At 39.8% G+C, this 12,033-nt stretch overlaps 2 protein-coding genes across 3 annotated transcripts in view; one reads left to right on the top strand and one right to left on the bottom strand.

Moving 5' to 3' along the window:
• Positions 1–5,277, bottom strand: part of LOC123956945 (dynein axonemal assembly factor 5-like) — a 25,534-nt gene extending 20,257 nt beyond the window's left edge. For both annotated transcript variants that reach the window (XM_046029521.1, XM_046029527.1), the window contains exons 1-4: positions 4,699–5,277; positions 3,610–3,794; positions 2,968–3,092; positions 1,554–1,672 (exon numbers count right to left, since the gene is read on the bottom strand). In XM_046029521.1, the coding sequence (XP_045885477.1) occupies positions 1,554–1,672; positions 2,968–3,092; positions 3,610–3,794; positions 4,699–5,236 (967 nt within the window). In that variant the 5' untranslated portion in view covers positions 5,237–5,277. The remainder of the gene's footprint in view (positions 1–1,553; positions 1,673–2,967; positions 3,093–3,609; positions 3,795–4,698) is intronic.
• prkar1b (protein kinase, cAMP-dependent, regulatory, type I, beta) overlaps positions 4,689–12,033 on the top strand; it is a 70,326-nt gene continuing 62,981 nt past the window's right edge. The window contains exons 1-3 of the mRNA XM_046029536.1: positions 4,689–5,292; positions 6,867–7,107; positions 8,028–8,215. Coding sequence (XP_045885492.1) covers positions 8,042–8,215 — 174 coding nt within the window. The 5' untranslated portion in view covers positions 4,689–5,292; positions 6,867–7,107; positions 8,028–8,041. The remainder of the gene's footprint in view (positions 5,293–6,866; positions 7,108–8,027; positions 8,216–12,033) is intronic.

Here is a 12,033-nt window from a genome sequence, read left to right as displayed (position 1 = left end):
AGGAATACTTTTGTTCCCGCTGCCATAGAATTAATGAATAAAAATAGCAGTAGATGACACTCTTTGTTATGTATAGCACCTTATGTGTTTTAGCCAGGAGGGGCGGGCGGGTAAGGGGGGTGGGGGTTAGGGGGTGGTGGTATAGAGGCACACTGCCATGTTCCTTTTAGAAGTTTTAGGCTTTGGATATTTTATAATGCTCTATGCTTATTGTTTGTTTTGATGTTTTTATGTATGGATTGCCGAAAGTCTCCTGTCTGCACAAAATTTTACCCTCGGGTACTAATAAAGACACCTTGACCTTGACCTTGACTTAATTTCTAATGTATGTTTTATCCTTGGACTTGTAATAAAGAGAGAATATTTAATACAGGTGTAATGATTACATTCACATTAAAAATACATTTGCATTTGACTGGCACCATGGCATTTGATTTTATTATGCATTGGGGGAGAAACCAGTGAAGCCAACGCACTTGGAAACTTTGCTCTATTGTAACACTGAATTTTCACCTAAATTAATCCTTCAATAAGATAATCTTACAGGATGTAAGGAAGTCTGAGCTGATAGCCTAAGGTTAGCTGGATTCCAGGGATATTCCTGCCAGGTTTATTTCAACAGGAAAAGCGCAGATCTGTCTAGACAGTGAAGTCCTTCCATCACCAAATTCAACATACAGTTTCTTCCTTGCTGCTTTGTAAAAAAAAAATAGCAACAATGGATTCCAATAAGAGCTTTGGGTGGCAGTAGTAATAGTATCTCTCAAAGCTAGCACCCTATCCTGTACTCTCTAAGCTGTCCTACAGTCACGTATTTTGTGTGTGTGTGTGTGTGTGTGTGTGTGTGTGTGTGTGTGTGTGTGTGTGTGTGTGTGTGTGTGTGTGTGTGTGTGTGTGTGTGTGTGTGTGTGTGTGTGTGTGTCACAGTGTAGATGTTCCTCAAGAAACAGCCTTGACTTCTGTAGGATTAGTGTGTGTTGTTCGGGAATTTTTAGAGCCACGCTGCATCAAAGTTGCACTTTGGATTCTATAAAATCAAACAATAAAAGTTCCTCTCTGTAAACCTGTACAGTTTATACTTATATACTAGCTAATTAAATGGGATGCATGTGGAATGATAAGTAAATATTATGATGGTTAGGCCAGTGCCTTACATGGTAACTTGCTGAAATTGGTGTGTGAATGAGTGAATGAGAGGGAACATTTGCCATATGAAATGGAAGACAACACATTTCTCTGTTAACCTATTGTACAATATAGGTTGATTTCCCTAGGCCATATGCTTTCCAAAGTACGCTTTTAAGACACTGAAGCACAAGACCGATATAAAATGAGAAAACATCTTTTAGAGCCTTGAGTTTAGATAAGGAGGTAAAATTTTATGTCACATCTGTCTGATCCCCTGCATCTCCACCCACATAGAAGAGAGTTTGATAGCACTGATGCCAGCACACAGCACATAAATAAGACTTCTCTTTGCAACTGACTCACATGATAGTGTATTCAACAGAGAAAATAAATGAAGAGAATAAAGCATGCCAACTTTGACTGACCTCCTGGTGGATAGAAGGGAGGTGGGGTTAGGAGAAAGTCCATCTTGTCCTTGATGTCGTCCTCATTCTCTTTCTCCCACTGGGCGCCTACCCGCTTCCATAAATCAGCGGCTAAAAGTCTGCAGGACGGGAGGGGAAACAGATAGTCTTCCCAATCAACAACACTGTTCTGTACTGTCAATAGTATGCGCTGCATGTCACACAATACCGTAACTACCTATGAGGTCACCTATATAATTATACTTAGGCTATAGCCTATTAATAAAAACATTCAAATAAAAACCATTGAAACACAAACAACTTGATGAATGCTTTAGGACCATGGGGACGCAGCTGATTACATTGTTGCAACCCTTATTTCAACCTGAAAAACTATTTCCCCATCAGTGTCCAGACTTGATGAAGCAAATGAAAACATTGTGGGCACAATAACTGAGAGCAAAGCTTTTTGCGGGCAGAATTTTGGGAGATAAATACATTTTGTGAATTTCCGTGTGGGTCAAAGTGTGAGAGAGACACTGTGCACATTTACACACGAGCCACAACAGCATAACTTCATATTTAAATCTCCCAACGTGCCGACAGGATTGGTTAGAATCCAATGTTAATTAATGTTCTGTGTTCTTCTACACATTTAGAAGGTCCCACACACAGATTCCTTCTGTGAAAATGTCTGGAGTAAAGCAGCTGTCCTCCTAATAAATCCTGAGCTCTATCAGAGGATCTAAGCATTTAAAAGTTGATTTCTGCTTTCTCTGCAGAGTTTCCTGTCCTACCTGTCAAGTTTTAAACTACTGTTTTTTGTGTTTTGCTGCTTAAATCTCCCACTATATTTGCTGTGACATTACTGTGTGCATGGGAACGTTTAAAATGACTGACAGCAGCCTCTCTAATCATCAAGTAAATCGTTAAAGAAAACATTCATACATTAATACAACTCAAACCACCTGGAAAGCTACAAGGACCGGTGGAGGTAGGAGAAATCTGAGAAAATAATTAGCTGGTGGGTAAATAGTAAATATCAAAAGTATTTTTTGCCAACTGGTCCCTTTGAAGGTCGATGTATTTCATTATAGATCATTAGTTTGTGTGACTGTATTGTATAACTTTGGTTGGTTTTAGGTGTAATTTTGGTATGAATTACGGAAAAGAAGCTCTATTAAAAGAAACAAAAAATCTGGACCTCACTAATTTCTAAACCCTGGGGATGTCACATATTGTATATGTTAAAGAGATATATATATATATATATATATATATATATATATATATATATATATATATATATGTGTTTTTTTTTAACATTAAACTCCCCTCAGAGAAATATCTGTAACATATTAGTATATGACATACTGGTGTGCTAAACTATATTATTATAAAGCCAAGAGTAAAGTAGGACAATGCCCACATCTACCTCGTTTCTGGGATCTCATCATTGATGCTGCTCAACAAGAGTGGGATGAGTTTGTGGAAATAAGAGTATCTGTCTCTCATGTGAAGTAGCCAATCACCAACAACTGCAGTCACAGCTTTTCTCACCTTAAAACAAAACAGAGCAAGATAGAGAAAAGAGCATTGAGAATCGAAAGAAGTGTTGAATTCTCGACCTAGACACTGCGCTTTGATTTTGAAGATAAGCCTGAAGGCAAATCATTTATTAAGCAGTACATGTAATTAGGGATAACACAATATGCAAAATAAAATCATATAATTCAGATATTGCGATATGATGATGGTCATGATATCGGTGGAAATGGCCAGTTTTAAATGTCATTGTCTCTGAAAAAATAAATATAAGGTGATTTTTTCTGTGGTCTGTATTAAACATGCATGTTCCTTTATGTCTGGAGAATATGAACTGTAAGCTGTGGCATCTCTGTAGCACCACAGTGCTTCATAAATAAAATGGTATGTTGATACTCATATTACCTTTATCAAAAATTGCAGCACCTGTGATTTCGATATTGCACTTTATTTTTTTTTTTTTAACAATTAATAGCCTATGTAATGACACACAGTGGGAGTTCTAACAGTGCTTAGTTGTTTTATACTGAACCTGTGGTGAGTCATCAAACAGCCTCTGTGCCAGGTGAGAGAGCACGTCATCCACGTTTTTCCCGGTGCCATGCTGAATGACAGCCCCGGTGGCTTCAATGACAGACACTCGTACCCGGGAGTGCTGGTGAGAAATCGTCTGCATGAGAGGCTGGACCAGACTCTCAGCCTGCATGTGGAAGTGCTCTGAAGAGAAAGAGGGGAAATGCACTTCAATCCATTCAATTCAGTTACTGCATTGCTGGATGATACATTGATATAACATCAATACTGAGATGCAAGACTGGATAGATTCTGGTTACATTAGCATTCTGATGTTGCTTAGGCTAGTTTTTGTGGTTTCAAGGGCTCAATTACAGTCCTGCACTGATTACTCTTTATATTTGACTGACAAGAGAGTGTGTCCTCTGACAACTGAATAAATCAAGGAATTCAGCCAAACTGATACAAGTTTGGGACTTCATCCGACTGTCTGATTGACTGAATAATTAGCGAGGACTGGGCCTTTTTCAATCAGGGCCCATCATTTTTGGAACTTCCCGACAAAGAATCTCAGGCAAAAAAACACAAGGGTTGATACACCATTAGTATGGAAATGATTAGTTGATTGAAAGAAAATGAATTTCTAAACAAGTGGTTTAATCCATCTGAAATGTAACCTCATCAGGCATCTAAGAATAATTCAGATAAGACAAGGAAACCCCAAAATAGTTAAACTGTCATAATTCATAAAGACATTTGCAACTGATGACAGTAGGTCAAAAATTGATTGCTGGCAAAGGCTGGAAACCTCTGGACTAAATGATTAACGGAACAAAATAATACAGATGAATCGACAATTGCAGCTCTAGCTGAGAGAACTGACAGGCGGTATTGGAATTCTAACATTGCTACTTAAGAAACATTAGCTCAATGTTTCCCTGAAATCACACAACCTAATGATTTAATTTAGCCACTCAGTGTAACTATACAGGCAGCTGGGCAGTAACATTACTGGAAAGTGAGCGTTTCTATCGCAAACATGTTTGCGTGCTTCGAAACCATGGCAACAGACCTTTATCAACAACGGGAAAAAAACCGTCTCACAAACCTGGCAGACACTTTGCAAAGTTTACAGTGCATTTGCAGCTTTCTCTTTTGACATCTGGAAAGGGGTCAACGATGGTTCTCTTCAGTATGTTGATAATTTCGTTCAGATACGGCGCTAAATGCTTCCCGCATACCTCCAGCGTGAGAGTCAACATTTCCACGGCCGAGAGCCGAAGCTCTTCCGCCGGCTCCAGGATCTCTTTCTCCCCGAGCCTCTGAGCCAGACAAGGCATGAGATAAGGCAGCGACTCTTCCGGTTTGGGGACACAACGAATAAACTCTGTTATCATCGTTATCGCGGTTTCTCTGCATCTTTCCATCGGGTCTGAAAGACATTTGAGGAGAGGCTTGAGGAGGGCAGAGAAAACCTCCTGTAAGACGCTGCTGGAAAGTCCTTTATCTACAGTCTCCCTTTTGATTAGCTCAAGGGCCTTCATTCTTGTCGACTTGTTGTCTTCGTTTAGGCAGTTTAAATGTCGGGCGAGTCCTCTCAAAACTTCAGAGGCAGCATGCTCATCTACAGCCGCCATCGCTGCCATCTTGAGTGCCGTTATGGCAACCTGCAGCTGCACGACAAACAAACGGCTGCTTTACGGTAGCTTCCGATTCAAAATCTCGAACTTTATTCGCATTCACAACCAAGTGTTACCATTTGTGTTCACAAAATGTCATCAAATCATACAACACCAAATTGCCTAATTAGTATAAAGGTAGTAATAATAAATAATAAATTAGTTTTTCTAAATAGCCTCCTCAAAGATGCTTTCAAGGAGGAAATATCTAATTGGTTACAGTCAAGAAATGAGTTTAAAACATTCAGCCAAACCTGCTGCTGAGTAAAGTACAACATAAGGCCTACACATTGTTACAGGATTGTTGTGTCTCACAAAGCGGTCTTATTATCCTCAGTGAAATCTAAACATGGTTAGATTACCAACTGGGGAAAGTGTTCCTTAGGAGCTCCAAAGCAAAGGTTTACAGTGTGTCACTTTGTTTGTAATAGCCTAATTTGGTTGAATACATACTTCCCCAAATAATTCGGGTAATGTGCACCACTAAAGCAATATATGCAGCTGAAAGTAAGGACCTTACAGCAGTGTAAGGCCCTTTTAGAACTGGGTCTACTTTTATAAAACTCTAGGTTAAAGAAGTTTGTTATTTCATTTGTTATTATGGTTAAATATGCATGTTCCCAAAGAGATTTTCAGTCAAAGTACATGGCAAACTGGGGCTTGTTAATAGGCTGTTACAGGATACAAGTAGGGGTTAGTCTCTGTGGCTAAAGGTAAACTATTAATTAACATTAATATAGTGGCTGAATCTGTGGGTTTGGGTTGTTTGACTGTTAAATACAGTTTTATTTGAAACTAGGGCCCATATATATGATTTAGAAACACTAATATCTCAGTGAATGCACCCATGATGAATTGTGATTTACATCCCACTGCTGATGTCAGGGATGTAGCTAACACTGACTGATGTCTTGTTCTAAATATTTATTTCTGGGAATTTCTGGGTTTTAGTGACTGACACTGAATACATTTAGCCTAAATCTGACAACTTTTAAGTAAATTAAGTAGGTCTAATTTCAAGTAGCCTAAATATAACGAAAAAACAAATTAAGGATTCTCTATTGACAACCAAAATGTGTATCCTGGTAGTGTAGAGAAGGCTTTGACAAACAACATTGATACTTAATATATATCATATTGGGAAGTGAAATTTGGAATAAATTATATAAGTCAATATATTTAATTTTGACTACTTTTAACCCAACAGATACAATAATAAACCAAGGATTTACTATTTCACCACCATAATTTAATTCCTGTAAGTGTACAGAAGAGAAAGCTTTGAATTAACAGCATTGACTTTCATATTAGGAAATACAATTTAGAGAAACAACATAAAATGTGCAAAAATACAAACAATTAAGCAATTTTAGGGATTGTTCTTATGGTGTCTAGTCAGACTTTTGAGAAGGGGAGAAAGGGTGGGTTGGGGGTGTTGGATGTAGGACTTTGACGTATTTCCTGACGTATGGTCCTGCGTCAAACATGTCAGTTTTAGTATTTCTCTCTCGATATAAAAACATGTATTCAGTCTAACCCCAAATGTGCAAATAAAAAGTGTTCACTAATTAACGAAATACACCCCACTTCCCTTTAGAGTGGAGGTTTCCTTTAGTTAAAGATTTCTACCTGCAGACCGGCGCGTGCTCGCTGCTGCTGGCCTCGAGAGAGCGCCGCTGCGGTCGAGAGATGACAGATTGACGTCATCGGGACTGACGCAGAGCCAGCCGAAGTAGCGGAGAGGCAGAGCAGCAGCATCCTATCTGACAAACGGCACCTCACCAATCTCCCACCACCAGCGAGGTGTTTTTCTCATTGAGCATCCTCCAAAAATAACGGTAGGGACACCAGCGAGAGCACCAGCGAGACCGTGTTTTTATAAACACAAAATAGCGCTTTAGAGCAGGCCACTGACAGCGTTTACGTCGCAGTAATTCCCCTTCGTTGTGGTTTGGTTGTCATTGTAAGGTTAGCAAAGCTAGCTGGGTTAGCTGTCTATATTGAATGCAACTGAACAGGTGCTGACGTTCATCACTAGCTCAAGCATGGCAAAATGTATAAATGTGGGCACTTGCTTTCATTGCTGTGAATAAACTGCACTCGGTGTATTTCATACCCTCAAGTCAACACATTTTGATTTATTATGCTGTATAAAAAACACACACACTCACATAGACGGAGACGTGATTTCCCTTTGAGGAAGTGATACATGGTAGTTACTAGTTAGCTACACCTGCTCAGCTTCCTGGCTTGCCATGATGAGACATACTGCTGTTATTTGACATTTACTGTAGTCTGACATAATCATAGCTGTTTTCATACACTGCTATGTAATTTATCTAGCCTCCATCTACTGAAGTGTTTACTTTCACAAATTACCTTAAAACCATTAAAGCTTCAGTTTACAAAATGGCCATGTTCAATCATCTTCATCCACAAAGAAACATACTAAGGGCATACACGGTGCTTGAGGTGTGAATCCTTATTAAATTAAGTGTTAAATAATGTTAATGCCATTTTAAGTTAATTGACCCTATAAGCTTCTTTTGTGGGCTCCTTCTGTCACATGCCCACAATCAAAAACGTGTAATACAGTTTTACTAATAATATGTCAACCAAATATGATTGGGCAACAAGAATAAAATCTTCTAACCTATCCTGAGACATGTAGATAGATGTGTAACCCTTGTTCTACCCCCACATCCCCATTCTGCTTTCCCTCCCCTCCTCTCCACCCTGTTTTCTCCCACTGCCACAGAGATAAAAGATAAGATGGCCACCTCCTCCTCCACTCTGGAAGAAGACGAGAGTTTGAAGGGCTGTGAAATTTTTGTGCAGAAGCACAACATCCAGCAGATCCTCAAAGAGTGCATTGTGAACCTCTGCATTGCCAAGCCTGAGCGTCCTATGAAGTTCCTGCGGGAGCATTTTGAAAAGCTGGAGAAGGTTGGTGATAACAACGTTTTGTGTTCAAATAACTTTGCCTGATATATTGTGCGTTGATCTTGAAGCTGTTGATTATAGCTGTTAATTATAATGTACTTGTAACCTGAATAAGATGAGACATGAATTGCAGTGTGTGCCAGGTAGTCAGGATTTGTTTTCAAAGTTCTCTGATTTTAATATTTTCTCACCAAGTAATACAGCCAATGCAAATGAAATGAAAGTCCATAAATGCACAGTTATTATGGGCTCAGAAACAAGGTTGAATGCTGTTTTAATGTTGTGGATACTTGTGTGTGTATTATACACATCTCAGCGAGTGTGCTGATTTTTCATGTGTGCCGTACATTGTACACAAATGCTGTTTTGATTATTACAGTGTATGTTCTCAACCATCACACTTGACATCCCAGCTACTGTGTTAAAAAAACAGACAAAACCGTTCTGACAGAGCTTTCATTTATCATCCTATAATAGGAGAATCCATTAGGGGATGTGAGAAGAGCACCCATAAAAGGCCAGTGTCCTGTTTGCTGGCTCGGGGAACAGACTGTGTCTATCTGCCTGTCTGTCTCTGTCTGACTATTACTCACTGAAAGATAACAGCTACAGAGAGGAGATTAGGTATTTGCAAAAAGTGGGAAAAAATAGAGCATAACTAGAAAACAGGTTAAAACAATGGAAACCTCAGTAGCACATTCTCCTTGGTCCACAAACAACGTGAGTGTTTTCTGTCTGTCTCTTTTCTGCTTATGTGCTGGCTCCGGCTGGCACCTCTACGGTGGCGAGATGCTTTTTACATAAATTTGCTTTGTTAAGTTAAGCCTAACTGGATGTTCTCGTCCAGCGTTTGGCTTTGATCAAGTACAGACACAGATGTGCAGTTTGCTCACAAGTTGATCATAAGATTTGTTTGTTTAAACAATGGGCTCTACTCTTCTACCGCTGTTACAAATAGGTCATAAAGGTGTATGAGGGGCAGCTGTGGGCTGTTGACGTTAGCACAAGGAGAGCTTAGGCATTGGTAAGAAGTCTCCAACAAGAGAAGTGATTGTGAAGGGATATCAGATATAGCGGGGCTGAAGTTCACCATCCCGATGCCTGGAGGAGGCTCTCCATCCTTGCTGCAGTGATGTGTGTACGTGCATGTGTCAGTGCATGCGTGTGGCAGCATGTGAGAGTCATCTGATTTGGTCTGTTTTTGAACATGACAAGTGATATGTTGCACAATTTCTGTTTTTTTCCCTCAAGATTTAAAGGCCTCATCGTGTTAATACAGGTTATGCTTTGTTTATTTATTACCCTGGTATATATACAGACAGACCAATCAAACTCTTGACAATCAAAGTCTGCATTTGCAACATAGCACGCCTAGGTTTTAGGACAGAACGTACAAAAAGTTTAAGGTCATGGTCAGGCTCTTTGTGCCAGTTTGTCCTACACACTTGTTGATGTGTTTGCGTCGGTCTGCCATCGGAATCTGGAGCCGCGGTCCTCACAGCGCTCCGTGGTCAAGGAGACAGTGTTGAAATGAGCGCAGCATTGATAGTGGAGCTACTGCTGCTGTTAGATGGGACTGCTGCATAGTCAGAGAGGAAGCATGAATACTAATGGGTATGAAAGAGCTCAGCAGAAGCATACAGTAGCAAGTGGCGAGTAATTCATCATTCTGTAAAATGACATACTGCACACTTTTGCCCTATGAGTAGCCCATCTTAATAACAAATGAGCCTAAAAGACATTACTTTATGTTAAGACAATGCATAGTGTGTTGAACATGAAAGCATATTTATATAGGATTTATTACATCATCTAAATAGCTAGCATAGATTCATAAGCTGTAGTACATATGGGCCTCTGTTTTCTTGAAACTGGGCTTTGGTGTCCAGAGGCACCAGTGCAATCTGTATAGGTGGCTGGGGAAGGATGAATACTGTACGTTCTTATTGGTTGTATTGTATTGTAACACAGTATTGCTTGTGACACACATCATATACTTATCTGTTACACCCTGTGCAATAAATTAATGTATTTAAGCTGTCCTGCTCTGCTCAGTCTTGCTGCCTGTGCTGCTGTGGCTACACTCTTCATGCAAGTATCATCACTGTCGTCGCTGCTGCTGCATACATATAGCATTTAATCAGCACCATTTCCACCCCTGCATCCACCTTTAGGCTCTGATTAGTGTCCTCTGAGGGGAGAGAAGTGTCTGATGCAGAAGACATCAAACATAGTCATTAAAAGTACTCTGACTGCTTACGTGATTGCAAAACTAGCACCTCCACATACAATTTCTGTTTACGTGACAGGCTAATATTATTTCGATTATCCAGAGGAAATGGGGTTTGGAGTTTTGCTTGAAGAAAGATTGCCCCAGTATCAAGATGGAGCATATGGAGGACGCATCCTGCATTAGTAATGAGGTCACTGTATAAACTTGGGATGTCTGTTTGCCAGTCTGATGTGTAGAAAAGCACTCACGCTCTTGTGCCTATTTATGTAGCCTGGTGCAGTGTTTCTGATGAATTAAAGTACCCATACTCTTTGACTGCCGAAACAGATACTTGATTCATGCCATGGTAGGCTGCCATCTTGCACTTACACTATGAATGTTTGTGCGCACACATGCACATAATGACGGAATAATAATATGTACGCTATTGATGCTTGTGTCCCTGTGTGTAAGTCAAAGTTCAGTATCAAAACAGTGTTGTTAAAGGTAGTAAGGATCTAATGTATTGCCTAAGGAGCAGGGCTTGAACAGCTATGTCTTTTAATGGTTGTCAGTGAAATCACCTGGTCTATAGAAGTGGTTAGTATAAAAAAAACTGCAAGCTTTCCGCTCTCTGAGGTCCACAGTTGCCCAATGCTTTTTCAGTCAAGCCCTTCGAATCTGTGCTTGTGTTGCGATTGCGAGGTCAGTCATTTGTGGAATTGAAGCAGATCATGTATGTTTTTGTGGTGTCCCAGTTATTTAAGAGGCTTACTGTGCTCCTTTCCCCCTGCGCTGGGTAAGTTTGAGGGCAATATTTGGTTCAACAAGCCATGTCCATTTAATCTGGATTAATCTTATTTTCTAAATGTTGTATTGTTACTCTTAAGATTTATTTGTGTTCTATTGCTCAAAAACAAACTCAGTGTCTTAAAATCTGTAGTTTCTCAGTGCAAAGAAAGTTAGTAGAGAAAAACAATTTTAAAATGCAAAACAAGATTTTTGTTGAATGTAGGTGTCAGGCCTTGTGTCTGACTCTGTCAGTCTTTCAGAGCAGGAAGCTCTTGTTCTCAACACAAAGAGATAACAGAAAATATACTTTTGTCATCACATTTTCCCCCGTACTTCACACTCCATGTTTGTCTGTGTTTGTCTTCTCTCTCTCCTCTATCAGCCATTTTCGTCAGCACTCGTCACCCACTGGAGGCGGTAACCTAGGCAACAGTAGATGATAGATAGACTGTAGTCTGTCCTGTGTTCAATGAGTGCCTTTATTCACAAAGTTTATTCCATCTCTCCTCTTGTGTTCAGGTTTTTCTGTGTGCCAATTAGATCACTGGGATATTCAGACCTAACCTCATTTCAAATCTGCACAGGATCCTTTTCATACGGCTTTCACAGTGTTATCTGGAAAATCTCTTTTCTCTGTATCAGTTTCTCGATCGTCCACTCTCACAGTCCTTTCCCACATACAAGCTTCCTTTTCTATCTTTTTTATTTTCTTCTCTCTTTTTCTATTTCTCTTCTACTCGCGCACACAGACACACACAATTGAGTGCACACTAAATCATCAGTCTGACTAGTTTGTTTTTAACTTTTGTCTCGATAT

This window comes from Micropterus dolomieu, linkage group LG02 (genome assembly GCF_021292245.1).
Source record: "Micropterus dolomieu isolate WLL.071019.BEF.003 ecotype Adirondacks linkage group LG02, ASM2129224v1, whole genome shotgun sequence".
Lineage (NCBI taxonomy): Eukaryota > Metazoa > Chordata > Actinopteri > Centrarchiformes > Centrarchidae > Micropterus > Micropterus dolomieu.
Note: the sequence above shows the minus strand (reverse complement) of the source record. Positions and strands in the feature narration are given on the sequence as shown.